General features: G+C 47.2%; 1 protein-coding gene across 1 annotated transcript; it reads right to left on the bottom strand.

Moving 5' to 3' along the window:
* Positions 1 to 952: 952 nt before the first annotated feature.
* LOC144946032 (uncharacterized) lies at positions 953 to 11,850 on the bottom strand. The gene is made up of 3 exons (XM_078874771.1): positions 11,397 to 11,850; positions 5,912 to 6,040; positions 953 to 3,147 (listed from the first exon to the last, which is right to left on the bottom strand). Exons 1-3 carry the CDS (start codon positions 11,397 to 11,399, stop codon positions 2,101 to 2,103), a joined length of 1,179 nt encoding a protein of 392 aa, XP_078730897.1. The 5' UTR covers positions 11,400 to 11,850; the 3' UTR covers positions 953 to 2,100.
* Positions 11,851 to 20,329: the final 8,479 nt, after the last annotated feature.

Genomic DNA, 20,329 nt, shown 5'->3' with positions numbered 1-20,329 from the left:
GAACGGATACAAAATGTTATTCATGGGAATGCCAAGAACATTTGGCAGATTTTTTTTTTTACATTGCCTCATATTTTCCAATGCACCGGTGCCAACGTGAGACCACGGGCCGAGAATTCCAACACAATAAAACGATTCATCGGTGTCGCACAAACCGTCAAAGAACAGTGCTCTTTGCCGGCAGTGCCATTTTCACGATGTTGCTCACATAAACCGTCCTGCTTGGTGGCCGAGCAGTGATAATATGAACGCGCCAGATCTATTCTGCACGGCAGATATGGCAGAACATTCTGTGCAATGACCTCTGATGTTTCTCGGGCTCGCGTATATTGTCTGGAATTGTCAGATGCAAATATCGGCGTGCCAACTCAAGCATGCATCGAGTGAAATAAGCAGCACAGTAAACCTGACCTCATCGTCCAGGTAGCCAGACCAGATGTTTCACCAGTCGGTACTATCTGAGGGTGGCGTAACTTTTGCAGTTACAATTTCTTGATGTGGCCAATAACACTGATTTTTATTCGATAAACATTGCAAATGATCAACACATTCACCAAATGAATGAATCCATCGACACTCGTAAAGTTCTGATACTTCGGGTTGCACCGTGTTCTGCTTTGGCATGTGGACTATGAGTAATGAACTCCGAAATTCTGACGATAATATGGGACGATCTGGCATCGTCATGTTGGAGGAGTGCTTCTGTCGATTTGGAGTCTACTGAGAAGAAAATGAACGAGGTGTTACTTTTTGAAAGTCACCTGGGTAATAAATTCACACAACCCAGTACAAGTTGTCTCCACAACCGCGTATGGTATAAATATAATTCGAAGCAAACATTGAATAGCGGTCATGTTCAAGGGCCCGGCAGCTACAACTCATCTGCTCAGAAGTCCGAGCAAGCGGGTGTGAAACAAGCATCCTCACCCCCCCTCCCGCCCACAATGTATTTATAGCAGTGCACGAGTTAAATAAATAAACAGGCACGCCTCATGTACAAACACGTCTCATTCGGCACTATTAAAATCCCTGAGCATTTTTGCTTCTTTCAAACGCCTATGCGGTACTATACAGAGTACTATATACAGGGTAGGCCATTTACATAGCAAGGCATGAATTATGTTTGTAGAGACCATGCCATTGTATGGCAGCGCTTTATAAAGCGCCAAACACAAGGACACGTCTTTGCGCATTTACCAAGTCACTTCCCTTAGGATAGAAAATATTGCGTTACACGCTGCACACGCCTGATGATGAACTTGCATTGGCACTTTCTTTCTTTTTGTCAGAGAGGGAAACGCATCACTCTCAATAAGTACTTTGCATCGTGTCGGGTAAGAGAAGGATCCTCCGCATATCCTTAACAGAATATTGGGACAAGTGCTGTTAGCAAGCACCTATTAAGGCTGGCACAGCACACGATGGAGTGGGTGGCCAGCACCATGCCCGGCCAACTTTGTCTCTGCAGTTCTGATATCTACACACCGTACTCATTGGGGCCGAGTCGACTTAGGGGAGGCCCAGTACCGGTTCAAACAATCGTCAATGATGTTGAAAGTGAGTCGGAATCGAACTTGGTTCGCCAGGTTCGTAGTGCAGCACGCTAACTGCTGCACATATGCACACACAGTCACAAAAAGTTGATCTTAATGCAACCAAAGCACTCAGTCCATGCGAGACACAAGTGCCCACACACCCACAAAAACAATACACTCGCTCTTAATCTGAAACAGCAACCACTTGCGTCACCTGACACATACCAAAACAAATACAGTGATCTTAATTCGAATATTTTCTACTTTATGTGGGCAGTGTACTGATCATCAGGTGCATGCTGTGTACAACGACTCCAATGTGCATTGAACGGAGGAAATTGGTAAATGGAGTTTGCTATGTGAGATTTTTGTACCATTCCGCAAGGGATCCTATAGGGCAATTAAAACAAAGGCTCGCACAATGCGGTGTGTCCTTACATTCAGCCATCAGCTACCAAACTTAGCCAGCATTATTTCCCAAAGCAGAACTTTATTATTAATATTCGTAACCCCACCACCACCACTGCCATCGCCACAGACATTGCACTGCACACACCGGTGCACCCTATACCACGGTGGTCTTCGACTTTCTCAGTATTTGCTTGGGGGGCGGGTGACCCTCAGAGTCTCTCTGGGCATGCGCAATCACGGTCGTATCCCTGGCGTGGTAGGAAATGCTCCTACTGTCCCTTAGGAAGCCAGAGGGTGGCAGAGCGTGCAGAGCACCCGCGTTCAATTGCACGGAGCACGCGAGCTGCTGCTGCTGCTGTTGCTGATGGTGGTGATGGTGGTGGATTTGGTGGTGGTGGTGTCTCAATTGCATGGCTTCCACCTGCAGCGCGCTCTGGTTGCAGACGATTTGCCCCAACGGATGACCCCGTGCCTCCACTGATGGCAAAGGGTCCTCATTACTTTCCTCCTCCTCTTCTTCCTCGACCAGGTCGCTGAACTCGACGAGGTCATTGAAGCGTACACGATCCTTGAGCGCGTGTTGGTCCACTTGCCGGTGCTGATAACGATGCTGCTGCTGCTGAAGATGCTGTTGATGATGATGGTAATAATGATTCGACTGATCATGTTGATAAGAGGCCGAGTCCCGCACGAGCTCTGTCCGCTGCCGCACTGCCGTGTAGCTCAGCTCGAACTGCCGCCGTTGGCAGCAAAAGTTCTCTCCCACTTCCCGCTTCCTCTCCCTGTCGCCGCCGTCTCTTGCCACAGTCCCCTGCTCCTCCTCCTCCTCCTGCTCTGTCGGCTCCAAGGAGCTGCCCCGCTGGCCCGGATCCTCGCAAAAGGGCAGCTGGGGCAGCGACACCGGTGTGGTTCTGGGAGGGGGTGGAGGTGGCCTCGGCTTCCGGAGAACCGTGAGCACGGAGGCGGTGGCCGAGGTGCGGCTGGCGAAGGCGCTGACCGTGTTGCTGAAGCGCGAAGCGTTGACCGTTGTGCTGAAACGCGCGGCGCTGACCGTGGTGCTGAAACGAGCAACGGCAGCCGCGCCGCCTCCGCTGGAGCCAGTGTTGCCGCTCGAGGAGCTGTTGAGGGTGCTGCACTTGGAGTCGTCCGTCTCCTCGTCCAGGTTAAGGCTGGCGGTGAGCGTGTCGATCTGGGAGACGACCTAGGCACGGCGGGAGAGAAGCCGGCGGTGGGATGGGGGTTGTTCCACATCGCACGCGTGTGAATGAATATATGTTGAGCTTCTTTCGCACCGTATGTGGCCAACTGTGCTAATCAGATGTGCGGGGGAAGGACAACAAACTAAACACAGTTGGTTCAGTCCACGCGCACAGTACGTCATATACGTAACGCTACGTATGAGTCGTGCACACTACCTTTTGTTTGTAATTGTGTACATGTGAGGAACGATAGTGTAACGGTTAGTGTGCTCATCTACGAATCCAAGGTTGATTCCGGCTCATGGCCACAAATACCAGTGACAATTATCTGAACCAGTCTTGGGCCGCCTCTAGGTCGACTCGGCCTCAAATGAGTGCCTGGTGAGATATGTAAACATGGTCACTCGGGAGACAAATGCGCCCGGGCGTGGTGCTGGCCATCTACCACCTAGTGTGCTGTGCCGACCTTTTGAGTGCTCGATAAAAACTACTTGCCGCAACAGTTTGTTAAAGCTAAACATGAAGGATCTGTGCCTGTGTGTGTGTGGGGGGTTGGTTGGTCGTGGCACCAGTGCATTGAATCGCGTCTATGGCTAACAAGTTTACTCACGGTATATATATATATTAGGCCTCCGTGATGTCAATTCAGTCTTAGAGGAAAGTACCTAATGAGGTCTGTAAACATCAGCACTGGGGAGACAAAGTGGGCCGGTCACGGTACTCGATAAAGCACTCGATATTGTGCGCCGTGTCGACCTCAGTGAGTGCCCGATAACAACACTTGCCCATAGCGTTAAACACTTCCTCCCACGGTCAGTGTAAGGGCACGTGTTCGCGCATGATTGAATAAATACATGGGACTTTTTGTTTTTGTTGAGGGCAGTCAGAATGTCTCAAGGTAAATGATCTCCTGCTGACACGGAGAGTGGTGGAAGTTCCACGTTCCCATGGCAGGGAACGGTCTGTACAAAGGATACACATGCGTTATTACTCACGCGGCCATCTGGCCTGAGAGTCAACTACGAATCATAATATCGGTCGCGAAAGTCAAACGTGTTACATTAACAACTGTTTATTTCCCAAATCATGGTTCTTGTTTTATCGACTCCATTTGGAATGCAAGGTTCAATCGCGGTCAGAACTTGCAACCTTCTGATAACGAGTGGGCGTCCTCTGACCAAACAGTGCCACCCAGTCTATATAAATGCAGTACAGTATTTGCAACTCAATGTATAGCACTGCTGAAACAAATTAGCATTCAAATGCTGACTCTACATTAATGGTCAGCATAGCTTATAGTGCTTTACACGTATTACACATGTCAGCAACTTATGATTGATTGTATATCATCGAGCGCTGTGAATTAGTGCACATACTCACGCACTTATACGTATTACATATCACTCACGTAACAATACGCATTTATGGAATTGACCAAGCATCTCAGAGGTGGACCATCCTCTTAAGACTCATAGATTGTCTGGCTAATCAAATAAGTTAGGGCAATTTATGCAATCATCGGATTGCGAGTCAAGTGCTATTAACTGCGGCGGGGTCTGGACGGTAGACGCCGTGTAGATGATCGTGTTTCACTCCACATTAGGAGTTAAGTGATATTTATCCTGGATGAAATCACGTGGGAAATTGCCAGGTGCTGTCAGATATGGGAAGTCAAGCAGGGGTTGAGCCTGGACAGTGCTTGGATGGGGGTGACCACCACGTATAAGAGAGAGATGCAGTAGAAAGTTGTAGTGCAGTCGAGAGCAGTGCAGCAACATTCACTGCCGTTCTGTACTCTTCCAGCATTCAACAACCCACAGTTACCAGCGTGGTGAAGTATGTTTAAACCGTAGTCTTAAATAAATAAACTCATACAAACACAGACATATCCTTGCACACACGTGCACACATTCACACGTACGCAAGACCGTAACTGTCATAGAGAATGGAGCATTCACGAATGGGCATTAGGAGTGTGCAAAAAAACGATAAATATCGATTCTTAACCTCGCAATACATCGTGATACAACAATCGATGTTTATGGATTCGTATGTGTTGTGAGTAATGGGTTCACGTGACACCATCCAGCCGCCAGAGGCCGCTGAATCCACTGCAATGTTTAAATAACCAATCGCTTATGAATCGCCACTGAGTGAACGAGTCGTGAAGAGGTGGTGGTGGGAGGGGGAGGCAGGGTTTGAATCGTTTTACCTCTAAATAGATACTGGATAACGCGGTGACGAGATGTTCACTACCACGCCTAGTATACAGGAGGTTCTTGCTTCGATCCTAACCCTCACATCTGTAACTTTGGAATGTGCATGTTCTCCTCGTGGTCGCGTGGATTTATTTCCGCGTCCTCCAGTGTTTCCCTTCACATTGAGAAGCATGCGTTGGGAGGATCTGGCTGCTATAAAATTCCACGTCATAAGCCACTTCGTTAAACTATCTATTTGTGGACAGGTCGCTTCTGAAAAAAAAAACATTTACAGCTCAGTGGACATTACCTGGTAAAAAAAGAATGTTGGTTAAGTTTTATATAATATAGGCTAGCTTGGAAGAATCGACCAAATATCTTCTAGACGGTTTTCTCTAGAGCTCTTTCTAGCGAGGGTCCTTCTGTCGGCAGTGGTGTGAGCAAGCAATTGGAGGGATGTCCCTTTATATTTAAATAGTCTCCTCTACACAGAGTGACTCCTATACGGAGACGTGTGGGGGGTGGGGGGGTCATTTTGTAAACCGTTCACTGGGCCAAAGATGCGTACCTCTTTCAGCTCCTTCGCCACATCTTTCAGCTCTCCGAGCACAATCTCCAAGCCCCCGATCACCTCGCGCACCTGATCCTTCACGAGCGAGCGCTTCACTTGCACGGCGCTATGCTGCTGCCCGGGGAGCTGAAGAAATAATAACGATAATCGTAACAGCGCGCACAGACAGCAGCACCACCAGTCACCACACACACAGTCAGCACCACCACCATCCACACACACAGCACCACCAGTCACCACACACAGACAGCACCACCACCATCCACACACACAGCAGCACCAGCATCTACACACACAGTCAGCACCACCACCATCCACACACACAGCACCACCAGCACCCACACACACAGTCAGCACCAGCACCATCCACACACACAGCACCAGCAGCACCCACACACACAGACAGCACCACCACCATCCACACACACAGTCAGCACCAGCACCACCACCACCCACACACACAGTCAGCACCACCAGCACCCACACACACAGTCAGCACCAGCACCACCACCACCCACACACACAGTCAGCTCCACCACACCCACACACACAGTCAGCACCAGCACCACCACCCACACACACAGTCAGCACCAGCACCACCAGCACCACCAGCACCACCACCACCCACACACACAGTCAGCTCCACCACACCCACACACACAGTCAGCACCACCTCCACCCACACACACAGTCAGCACCACCAACACCACACACACAGTCAGCACCACCAGCACCCACACACACAGACAGCACCACCACCACACACACACACACAGTCAGCACCACCACCACCAACACACACAGTCAGCACCACCATCACACACACAGTCAGTACCACCAGCACCACACACACAGACAGCACCACCACCCACACACACACACAGACAGCACCCACACATACAGTCAGCACCACCAGCACCACACACACATACAGCACCTCCACACTACACACACACAGACAGCACCACCACCACCCACACACACACACAGACAGCACCCACACACACAGTCAGCACTACCAGCACCCACACACACAGTCAGCACCAGCACCACCAGCACCACCACCACCCACACACACAGTCAGCTCCACCACACCCACACACACAGACAGCACCAGCACCACCACCCACACACACAGTCAGCACCACCAGCACCTACACACACAGTCAGCACCACCAGCACCCACACACACAGACCGCACCACCACACACACACACAGTCAGCACCACCAGCACCCACACACACAGACAGCACCAGCACCTACACACACAGTCAGCACCACCAGCACCCACACACACAGACAGCACCACCACACACACACACACAGTCAGCACTGGCACCACACACACACAGTCAGCTCCACCACACCCACACACACAGACAGCACCAGCACCACCACCCACACACACAGTCAGCACCACCAGCACCTACACACACAGTCAGCACCACCAGCACCCACACACACAGACAGCACCAGCACCTACACACACAGTCAGCACCACCAGCACCCACACACACAGACAGCACCACCAGCACCACACACAGTCAACACTGGCACCGCACACACACAGACAGCACCACCAGCACCCAAACACACAGTCAGCACCACCACCACCACCCACACACACAGTCAGCACCACCAGCACACACACACACGGTCAGCACCACCAGCACCACACACACAGTCAGCACCACCAGCACACACACACACAGTCAGCACCACCAGCACACACACACACAGTCAGCACCACCAGCACCACACACACAGTCAGCACCACCACCACCACACACACAGTCAGCACCACCAGCACCACACACACAGTCAGCACCACCAGCACCCACACACACAGTCAACACCACCAGTACCACACACACAGTCAGCACCACCACCACCCACACACAGTCAGCACCACCAGCACCCACACACACAGTACCACCCACACACACAGTCAGGACCACCACCACACACACAGTCAGCACCACCAGCACACACACACACACACAGTCAGCACCACCAGCAAATACACACAGACATACCCACCAGCATCCACACACACATGTGGAGACATCACCCCCAGTATCCACACACACGTGTAGAGACATCACCACCAGCATCCACACATGTGTAGAGACAACACGACCAGTATCCACACACACGTGTAGAGACATCACCACCAGCATCCACACACACGTGTGGAGACATCACCACCAGCACCCACACACACACGTGTAGAGACATCACCACCAGTATCCACACACACGTGTAGAGACATCACCCCCAGTATCCACACACACGTGTAGAGACAGCACCACCAGCACCCACACACGTGTAGAGACATCACCACCAGTATCCACACACACGTGTGGAGACAGCACGACCAGTATCAACACACACACGTGTAGAGACAGCACCACCAACACACACACACGTGTAGAGACATCACCCCCAGTATCCACACACAGACATCACAGACACCCGAAGACCCAACGCACCCATGCACATATAACAGCAACACCAGCAACCACACGCATAGTTCGCTCCTCTGGGCTGCACCATCGTGTACATGTACACCATCTGTGTACATGGCTGTGTATTAGCTGTGCGTGCATACATTCGTCGCTGCGGACAAGTCAAAGTTATGATTCAGTGATAAGAGAGGCAAGGGGGGTTGGGAACGGTGGCGCAATGGTTAGCGCACTGCACGATGAATCTGGCCATTTCAGTTCATTTCCCGATCACGTCTAATATCAGTGGTATGAAGAAGAGCCATTTCTGGTCACCTATCATATATAATACATTTGTTGATGTTTTCGTTGGTATCGGTGCAGAGTGATATCTGAACCGATCTTGAGATTCCCCAGCAACCCCATTCCTTCACAAATCGGCAGTGACGAAATGTGGTGAAGTATGACCAAACAACCCCCGCGATGATCGACGCGGCATGGTGAAGGTTGCCCCTGTCCAGGGAGTTGCTTGTCAACAGGTCTGTAAACAGAGAGCGTTGATCGGGCTTGTGCAGGATTCTAGATTTGAAGCTTTCGTGACTGCAAGGATTCATATTCTTAGGTTTAATCGGTGAAGTCACGTAGGTAAAAAATGTAAATTAATAAAAGTAAAATAAATAAAGACATTTTATAAAAAAAATATTTTAAAAAATCACGACGTTTCGGAGGCAACGCAAGCTTCCTTCTTCAGGTGGGACCGTCACAGCACGATGTGCAGGATGTCGTCTCTCATGGGTTGATGATGGGTGATGGGCTGAGACTTTTGCATTGAATGGCAGGCAAAGGATGGGAAATATGCCAGAGAGGACGACACTATACGGAGATGGGGGGCGGGGGGGGGCTCGGTAGGAGGGCACATGCAGGAGAGTAGACACACACACAGACAGAGTGGGATAAGAGACACATATGAGTGACGAGACCTTTTTTCGCACCGTACGTAAGCAACCGTGCTAATGGGAGGCGCGACACTGATACGACGGCGAGCGAAGCGAAGGAGGCAGAGGGAGAGGAATGCATCGGGTTAGTTTTGTCACGGTGTTCATGATATGTGTGGAAAGAGCTTCATAGCTCATCGGATTCCTCCCGTATAAATGAAGATTCTGATATTTGTATGGTCCAGGCGTTTGTGTTGTGCTATTTTAAGGAACAGCATTATAAATTGGAGGTGTTAGCTGTACTGGTTGTGATAGCGCATGCCAGGGGCAGTACTCGTGTTCTGGATAGTGCTGGCATGAGTTCGGGTGTTCGAGGGGAGTGTTAGCTTTAGAGAAAAGTGTTGGAGGTTGGTGTTAGGGAGCGTCTGGGGCAGTTTTAGTTGAACGTATTTCAGGGTTTCGTTTTCTCTGAGCATCTCTTGCTCAGCCGAGTTTTGCGGTATTATCAATACTCTTTGGTTCTTTCGGTTAAGTCACGTAGGTGTTAAATAAAACAAATCACTTGATAACGGACGCTTGTGTTGCGCCCGAAACGTCGCGATTCATTTTATTTCATACCTACGTGACTTTACCGAAAGAACCAAAGGAGTATGGATTCCTGCAGTCACGAAAGCTTCAAATCAGGTATTATTGATTTTACATTTGCATGATGGGCGGGAGGCTCGTGCCAGCACGATCGCACTGTTTACTTGCTACAAGGTTGGACCTATTGCCATCGACGCTGGAGGGATGATGGGCGAAGCCAATCCCCAACTCATGAACTTTTCTCAGTCCGGACCACTATCTTGACAAATAAGTACATGGACATATATATAAATAAAAGGTCCATGTTAAACTGATAATGCTTGAATAGTAAAAATTGCATGTCGAATCTGTTCATTATTCACTTAACCCAAAGGGATATTAATCACGTGATGCCCATGTGCAGCACATGTTCCAGATTGTGCTTCTGCTATTCGATTAGGAGACCACTAATAGTTGGAGGACAATTTTAAACATTTTTTGAAATATTTCGGATGGTAAGTGTCATTATTTTAATGAAAAAAATTGACAATTCAAAATACTTTAAGCACTTGTCAGCCAGTAACAGCCAGTTTCACAGTTCCCGTATATGACTGTGCAATATGTAGTGTACGTAGGGTATATATGGACAGGGTTGTTATATATAGAGTGTATGATTAGTCTACGTTCTGTATTGATTGCTTTGTTAGCAATGTACAAGATGAATGGTTGAAGTACTGTAATGTGTGTCTTATAGAAGTATTATTTACGTGACAAACCTTACCGGTTGGTTGTGTCGGTGGTGGCGGGTTACGACACATTCATACTTACGCGATAGAACCCAAAGACAATTTATTTATGAAAGGTATTATTTAGCGAGTAAGTTACTCCACTGCTAGAGTGAAATTCCTTTCTCCGCAAAATCGGTAATTGCTGATAAGTGCGGGCGGGTGAAATGGGTAGGGTGGGCAGGCCTATATCGGATATCCCTCGCCAGCGATGTAATCCGTGGCCGGGAATCGAACCCAGGTCCTCCCGGCCGGGTCCATAGCGCAGTGGGCGAGAACCACTAACTCACTGCGCCACCGATCGCCCGATACATTTTATATATATAAAAAAAAGTCACTAAGACGTCTACAGTACTTTCATACATTCCACAGTCATACACACGCGCGTGTTATTCAACCAGCTGAAATTATTGGCAGTACACTACATCACTACAATTCTACAATCGTGAAACATCGCAGCAATCACGCTAGGCATTTAAAAAAATTACGCATACGTGTTACTTCCTTCGCTTCGTCAAACCGAAGAGCCCGCGACGTTCTAAAACAAACGTTAAAAAAACAGCGTGCGGTACAGCGCACGCTTCCTTTAACTTATCAATGCGATGTGTGAACAAGACGCATCATTGTTCTATTTTAATACCTTTATATTCATCAGTTCATTCATCATACACGGCCAATACCTCCCCCCTCCTCCCATTTATTCCGCTCCCAAGTTCACGCGTGAAGCCAAGCAAACTACGCACGGGTACTTACCATAATTCCTGCAATACCTCTGGGCTCGGCGCATTGAACTCAGTTCCTCCGTTAGTGGGACTCGAACCGGCGAGATTCAAAGTCGGCGGCGCGAGGCACGATGTGGTGCGAGCCAGCCTCCGGCGTTTCATTGCGTGCTCCGATCTACTCCGCTTGGCTATCGTCCGTACGTGTATAAGATGCAGGATATATCTCTAACCGTGCAGCAGTACAACAGTTTAATAATATCGGTACCAGCCACGAGCGCACACACGCATACCTAATGACAACCGAAGAGCCGATTACATATTGAGCGTGCGTGTATGTGTACGCATGCGATCACGAGCTTCCGTCAACTAAATAAGCACAAAACGACACGAGAGTCGAAGGGCTCGCTAGCGCAAGTCGGGTCTGCTGCAGACCACACAGAGGAGCCGAGCTTGGCTTGCCGCCGGCTCTGTGGAGGGCGAGGAAGGGGTCCGTTTGTGATCACGTTGGAGGAAAAGAAGGTTCCGCGCCGCCAAGAATGTGGTGGGAGGTGGGGAGGGAGGAGTGGTGGTGGAGGGTGGTGGGGATATAGAATTGGAACAAAATAAATAAATAAATTGCGTCGCCTCTCTGCAGTGGGGGTATATGCTCCATACATGTCTCCCTCGTCTCTCCCTCCTCCTCCTCCTCGCTCTATATCTCCTCTCGCGACTCCCACGGTCGGGGACTTTAGCTGAAACCCTCCAACCACGTCTGCTCACTCCCCCTCCCTACCCACAACACTCCCACCCACCGTTCCCCATGCACTCCCTTTCCCACTGAGCGATGAGTGAAAGTCTGATTATGTCCATGGGGTAAAGAGGAAAGCTGCGCTGCAGGAGACTTGCAGCCCCCCAGGTTTCGCGTGCTGCGTAGTGCGAGTGGAGTGGTGGCTCAGCGGCTAACGCACTCTCCCCCCAGCGAACCCGGACATCTTAGTTCGATTACCGGCCACGGTTAACATTAGTTGGCAAAAAAGCGATCGACATTGGGCTCCTCCACCAACCGTTAGCAACGTGCTCTGAGCAGTGTGACCAAGTAACCTCGGTGAGCGACATGGCTTCCATCTAGCGGTGGACTGATAAGGGGTTGCGCACATTCGCATGATGACAATTTACACATGTAAAGTCCGGTAAAGGCCCCGTTGAGACCAAAGTAAGTCTATTTCAAGGGAAAACTTGGCACAATAAATATAGTACAATAGCAAACGGGTATTGAGAGTGACCATTAATACCCAGGGTCAAACATCATACACCTTAAACAAACAAGCAAAATTCCAGCGCAATGATTACAAAATTGCAGCCTCGAATGCCGCTGCCCCGGTGCAACCGGTCGACCACAATGGATGTGCAAATCGGACATGGCCGGTTTGCATCGATCTGGCCAGCGAGGCAGTCGAAACGATGGTGCCGCGAAGTTGTTCAACTTCCCCTTCCCCCCTCCCTCCCCCCTCCCTCCCCCCTCCCTCCCACCACATCTGTTCACCACCAGCAACATGAATGGGTAAATGTCAGTGCATCACTCGGTCGCGTGTGGTGGGTTCAAGTGTGGGTGCTCCCACATTTTTCTTTGCCCAATACATATCAGACAGTGCCGAAGAGTAGGCCAACTACCCCCCGCCCCCACCGTGGGGTGGGGGCTATCTCGTGTTCCCTTTCGTGCACGGCCTTGCACCAGCAGTAGCTTGCGCAAGCAGTTGCAGGGCTGCACCTCAAGCTAATCGTCATAGAGGGCAGCAAAAAGGTTTTATGGGCCGTTACAAAATTGCAATTCGGAACGAAATATCAAATGCGTATTGCAACCTCATAAAAACCAAACGGGTACTACATTTGAACAGCTGAAAAAACGTGCTAAACATCATCACAGCAAACATCGTGAGAATATAAGGTTCTGAGTGCAACAAATTAGAATTCGGTTCAACATCCTAACATTGAAATGTTACAAAGTGGCCCACATGGGAATTCAGCATTTAATATCATAAACAACACAATTAGCTGCAAAGGCGTTCTAAGGTACAGCAAATGAAAAGGCGTTGTTAAAACAAATTTGTCATTTAATACATTTGTTTATTCACCGAGTAAAAAAAAACAGGAATCCAAGCCAGAAACAAAAATGCAAAGTTAATCGAGCGGCAGTCAAAGAATGGAATGCGTCGGGGAGGGCCATTCACCGTAGAGTTGAGAGCGATGCAATTATCTCGTGTGCAGCAGGTTCCGTGGATTATTACAGCTTGGGAAGCCTACACAGGCAACAGTGAGTTGACTATGGCTAACTACTCATAATGAGGATGATTCAATTGAGCAGACCATTCCTGAATTTGGCTTTTGAGCTTCTTGACGCCTCATCAGCAAATACTTGATAACGATGTCAAAGTCGGGCTCTTCCTGATCCATGGCTAACACACACACACCGCTTGTCAAGGCATTTATCTTCTTGCTTTATATTTTACAAGATTATAATCCGCATATGTTTGTATAGGGGTGTGTATGGTGGCGGTCAAGGCACTGCGCTACAAACCCGGCAACCCGAGTTTGATTCACAGCCAACAAAAGTAACGATTATTTTAACCGGTCTTGGGCCTCCCCTAGGTCGACTCAGCCTCAAATTAGTACCTGGTGTAATGTGTAAACATTGCCACTGGGGATGCAAAGGATGCCGGACGTGATGCTGTCCACCCACCCCCTTGTGTGACGTGACGGCCTCCATAGGTGCTCGCTAACATTCCTTACTCCAGCAATTTATTAGGGCTACATGGGGTCTTTGTTTTCATGCGATTATTAGCGCCTTATAATTCGACTTTCGCAAAAGTATCTCATGTTGTGCTAGCATCATGGTCGAAATATGAGAAAAATAACATGTACAAATTATTCAATTGGAATATACACAGCGATCATCACTGCCCCACGTAAAAAAAATGTTTTTTTTTTGTCAGGACACAGATTAATAGGACTCCTGGGCTTTCCTGGGCAACCAATAGTAGCAGTAGCAATAATATACGTATTGTTTGTCCCATAAAATAAACAGAAATATCAGAAAGGAATTTGCCGAAAAATGCAATCAGAAGCATGACCCTGATGAACATAAGTCTCGAGACTTCGTGAGTATTTTCTGGGTAAACAAAGAATGTTTACGAATAATCCATCACGCAGCTCCGAGTTGTGTTTTTTGGTTCGTACCACGTGTTGTTCGGCACGTTCTTCGTTGTTTCACTTCGCGTGCTGGTTCCGCTTCGACCGATTCAGTTCCTGAAGAAGCTTTCAGCACGTCGGAGCGACGCGTCGGACATCACAATACTTGGTGCGACCCGGAAACACATCAGGGAGAGTTGCAACGTGGCTGTCAAAAAAAAAACTACGTAGTGGTACGACTCGTTATGTGCTTCCGTGGAACATTATTGGGAGTGAAACAATATTACCTCTTTGGGTTTGATGGAGTGCTTTTGCCAATAGCAACTGGCAGCCCAGTAACAAGTTCTCAGCGAGGCTGCTGACGAGACCCAAAATGTTAAGATGTAACAAAAATCGTATGACTATTAACCACAAATGATAATTTTCTAGATTGCAGATGTATGATATAAACGTAATTTTTTTAGTGAATGTCGTCAATTCTAGTGATGTTATAGTATGGTGAAAAAGGTCAAATGTGGTACAACATACAGACACATCTCCGTGTTGTTTTACATATATATATAATTTGGGCCAATAAAAAATATAACCCTGGAGGTGTATTGGTTTTACCCGTATGGCAGGATCAGCCTAATGTTTCAAATTGATTTAACCTCGTGCTAAACACTGAACAATATGCGATCGCATTAATCAGTGAAGCAAGTCATTTGCTTCTCAAAGATCGTAATGAAGCTATTCGGCAAAGTGAACCAAGTTATAGAACTGTAACACATTACTGTATTTGTGCTGCTGCATTGACAACGGATTGCAAGGCACAATTAACAATAAAACTCACATTAATTAATGACACCGTAGCCTTAGAAGGGGGTGGGGCGGGGGGAAGCATTTCCCAAACAGTTGCCTATTGTATACTTTTACTTTCATGTTATCAGCGGTATTGATGAGTTTTTAGTTGCAGCGATGAACACATCAGTGGATAGATTATAATGTTTCAATCGCATCCTGCGGGCAACACAGATTTTTTTGAGAATTAAAAAAATAAAGTATGTCGTTATTTGCGAAACATTTTGGAGAATTCCAATTTTTTTTATCCCAATTATAAGTATTTTTTTTATTTTACGTACCGTGCCAAATCTGACTCGGATGTTTTGTTTTTACAAACATCTGGCTAGTTTATCAGTTACTCCCACAATGCACCGTGTTTTTATAGTTTTAATTACTTGGGCAGTTTTAATGCTCGTGTTATTTGACTTGGTTTTGGAATTCAATGCCCTGTTGATTTGTGCATCATCGTAACCGTTCAATTGCAACACTTCTGTAAAATGTTGAATTTCACTTCTCAGACTATCACCATCTGACACTTTCTTAGCCCGATGAATGAGCGTATTGATGAGAGTGGATTTCTGTGTGGGGTGATGGTTTGACTTTGCATTCAGATCGGTGTCAGTGTGCATTTTCTTTCGGTAAACGCTGTGTGTTATTTTACCATTTTGACCCCGTCTTAGCAGAATATCTAAAGTTGCTAGAGTTCTATCAGATTTCACTTCCATGGTGAACTGTATGGACAGGTTTGCGAGTTGAGATGTTTTAGAGATTATTTAAGTGTATCTTGGCCGTGTGGCCAGACCACCAATGTGTCATCCACATATCTAAACCAAGCAGAGGGTTTTAGTGTGCTTGAAGCTATTGGTTTTGTTTCAAAATCTTCAATGTAAAATTCGCTATCACAGGAGACAAAGGAGAGCCCATTGCTGCTCCTTCCTTTTGTTTATAGAAGTCCCCTTTCCACGACAAATAGATCTTCTTTCAGCCACTAGTGGTAAATCTTTGTCTAAACCTGTGTTCGTTACCAGAGTTTCGAGTAATTTAATTGACTCGTTGACGGGAACCCTCGTGAACAGAGAAGTCACATAAAAACTTACGAGAATATTATTAGGGTTAAGCGTAATATATTTAATTATATTTACGAGATGTTCAGAGTTGTTGATGAATGAAGAGCTCCTACCGATGTAGGGCTGTATTTGTTTCGTTACATATTGTGCTAATTTGTACGAGGCAGAGCCTATTGTACTAACTATGGGTCTTAATGGGACATCAGGTTTGTGAATCTTTGGAAGCCCATCAAGTCTTGGAGGTTTTGATGCCATTGGTTTGATCAGGTATTGCTCTTCCTTAGTAATTGATGACTTGGCGATGATTGCCGCTTTTTTACGTTCCAAAGTGTTGGTTGGGTCTCGTTCATCGAGTAAATATGGGATTTTATTAGCATAACCTTCACGGGGCATCACAACAGCTGATCAGGCCTTACCAGCAGCAAGAATTTGGATATCGTTCTTTGCGCTCAAATAAATATAGATTGGTGGTGGTGGGTTTAATGACACATTAATATATTTACGCGATCTAACCAAAAAAAAACCTCTATTATGAATGATATTGGTCGCGAAAGCCTACGTGTTATAGGTAAGACCGATTTTACGCCCCTCGAATTGAGCAAGGGCCGTTTTGTAGGGAGCTCTGGGGGGAAATGAAATGCTGAGAGGGGAATTCCAAATGTTGAGCAGTTCAAGGGAAGCGTCAGAAGAGGAGTGTTGTTGACCTGCAGTGCGGTTGTGTTGAACTCTGTGTGCGGATAAGAAATAGCACGCTAGCGTAGCAAAGTTCGTGAGACCCGCATCAGCAGTCGTAATGCTGACCCTCCCCCGAGCCCCGGGTAACCACTTGCGATTCCACCATTGGTACGCGAGAGCATTTGTATCCTCATCAGAATCTGAATATTGATGTATACTGCAGGAATCCGATGAGCGACACAGCAAATTTTCACAGATGTTGAGTATTTCACAGAAACATACCAGGTGCGCAGTGCAATTTTATTATAGACTAAGAATGTGGAATTCCTAACGCAGAGTGCAGAGCCAACGATTGTTATGAGCACGACCCGATGCCGATATGAGAATGCGAAATATGTAACCCGTAAAATGTTTTTGCACATCTTCCCATCTACCCTAGTCTCGTTACACTTAAAGTGAGTTGTGAGTTGTGTGTGTCGGGGGGGGGGGGTTTCCCAACAGTGATTGTGTGTGTGACCTAAACACCTATCACCTTATTGCGTATTTTGGCAATTTCGCTACTGGTTTGACCCCCACATATTTCTTCCCCCGGGTGATAAGGATGGTTATCATTCAGGGAGGTGAGGCATTTAATTGGTTGGCCAATGTGATTTTTTTTTACTGTTCATAAAAGGTGTTCATATTGCGCGTACACACGTCCACGCATTTCCCCCCGATGTCCCATTGGTTTGTGCTGTACAGTCCAAGTCTAATATAACTGCAGTCCTATCTCGCCCTATTACATTCTACCTTCCAATCCCTAACTGAAAGTCACCCACTATCCCTTCCACATCCCACCCATTATTGTCTCCATGTCCCCCTTGGGTGCTTTTGTTTGGCTCTCTGAGCCTCCGGCTTTCCTGCTGCCGCTGCTGCTGTTGTTTTTTTCCTGAATCTAGAGACTCTATGAAATATGAAATATGCAATTTTGTATTATTGTTCATTCCACATTCGAATGATCCCAAAAACAATCTTCAATTTTTTTATATTTACCTGCTAGAGCCTACTGAGCTATTAGCTCTTTTTCAGAGGTGACCTGCTCACACATGATAGTTCACCGAAGTGGCTTATCTCCGTGGAAATGTATAGCAGCAAAATTTCATCACCGCACGCGAGAATGTATAGTAACAGTCAAACAATCACAATGCGCATTTCTAAATGTGGAGGAGCAAAAACCGGAGGAACCCGGAGAACAATCCACACGACCACCACGGAATACACAACAGGCATCGTCACGCTCCGGAATCGAACCCACGTGATCCTGCGTACCAGGCGAGGTTGATATCATCTCGCCACCGCGTGACAATTTTCACTGGGCTCCTTGTACGAAAGTGAATGTATGCGAGATATGCGTCTTTGTACGTAACGTTGTGGCGAAATTAATAAGATATACACATGTATTCTCATATTTTCACGGATCCACACATATCATCACAGCGTGAGGTCTTTGTCCAACATTTCAAAGTGTTGTCACCGTGTGTAAATTAAGAGACCTCTCTGTACGGATGAAATTACCCATCGTATTGCTACTCCCACTCACCTACTTGATCCCACGCGTCCCTTATCCCTTCTCCATTATCCTCCTACAACCGGTTGAGTGGCTCCTCGGTAGAGCGATGGCCTCGGAAATCGGACGGATGAGAGTTCAGATCCTGGTTGCGGTGAGAGAGAGGGGTAGGGGGGGGGGTTGCCTCAGCCCATCTCCCGTCCCTCAAGGATCGATACAATGAGTACCATTTTGTGGGGACGTAATCAGAGGTTGTCCCATGGCGTAGACTCACACCTGCCATAGGAATGTGTAATTTCTACCACCGGCTCAAAGCTGTAAGCAGGCGATGAGCACCACCTCAAGGCTCGTTCTCGAAATAACTCACCTTTGTTTCATTATTATCCTGCCAATCCTTGGATACATTCTGCTATTACTACTGTCCGCCAAAATAAATCTCTAATCAGACTTTACGGAGTCAAGTATTCATTATATAGAGACTATTGTGACTGAGTGACTGATGTACGTTCTAATGATGTTCTGGAAAGTCTGCTACGTTGAAAGAGAAAGATTTAACTGAAAAAATCAGAAGTTCATTATTTATTATATTATTGTACTGCTAAAAAAAATACAGCCTGGAGCTTGATTCAATTTCACTTACATTTTTGTTATTTATCAAAAATATCTCAGCCTGGGAAATCTGTTGAGATTGTTCAGTGTCAATTGCACACATATATATTCTTAGGTTTTTTCGGTAAAGTCACGTAGGTAAAACATTAAAATTAATAAAAGTAAAATAAAATAAAAATCACGACGTTTCGGAGGCAACACAAGCCTCCGTCTTCAGGTGGAACCGTCACAGCCACGACAGCTGTATCAAGTAATACAGCTGTCAAGTTGATACAGCTGTCGTGGCTGTGACGGTTCCACCTGAAGACGGAGGCTTGTGTTGCCTCCGAAACGTCGTGATTTTTATTTTATTTTACTTTTATTAATTTTAATGTTTTACCTACGTGACTTTACCGAAAAAACCTAAGAATATGAATCCTTGCAGTCACGAAAGCTTCAAATCTAGAATGCACACATATAGCAAACATGCAGATGACAGATCAGCTGCCCTTACCAGGCTTTGGACTCGTAACCTTCCAGTAGCAACTTGTGCACCCCTAAGCCACAGCCAAATACTTTTCATTTTCACTGCAAACCTATTTTATAATCGAAAATGTCCACCCGGTACCGGGCACATCATTTCATGGTCAGCAGTGGATAGACCATGGCCTGTGATGACGTGGCTCGGTCTGTCAGCCCTGGCAAAGTCGTGCACGGTTCATGGCTCTTCCAGGAAAAGCTCCACGGTCCTTGTCTCACGGCCACGGCTAACGTTAGTGGTGCATGATGTATGAACCTTTCCTGGGCTCAGCCTTGACCAACCGAAAAGTGGTGAAGTACGCGGTCAGGAAGCCCTCTCTACGAGTCACATGGCACGAGGCAGTCGTCAAGCAGTGAGTTATTATTCTGTCATCAAACACACAATTACTAATGAGGCAACGACCCATCTCTCATTGTGAATTCGTCTCTTGCGGTCACGCACAGTAAGAGGTCCGGTCTAACAGAAAAAAAAATATTGAAAGCAACCAGTGGAAAGATAACTGTGCCCCACTTCTCGTACCCATGTTGCCTTAGAGTGCCAACAATACGTAGCGTTGGTGA

This window comes from Lampetra fluviatilis, chromosome 39 (assembly GCF_964198595.1).
Source record: "Lampetra fluviatilis chromosome 39, kcLamFluv1.1, whole genome shotgun sequence".
Classification (NCBI taxonomy): Eukaryota; Metazoa; Chordata; class Hyperoartia; order Petromyzontiformes; family Petromyzontidae; genus Lampetra; species Lampetra fluviatilis.
This window is presented reverse-complemented; position numbering and strand designations above follow the sequence as displayed.

Bases quoted from the DNA above. Each gene is read 5' to 3' on its own strand.
- LOC144946032 (XM_078874771.1), bottom strand. The intron at 3,148-5,911 runs GTACGCATCTTT...CGCCGTGCCTAG, and splicing joins TGGCGAAGGAGCTGAAAGAG to GTCGTCTCCCAGATCGACAC.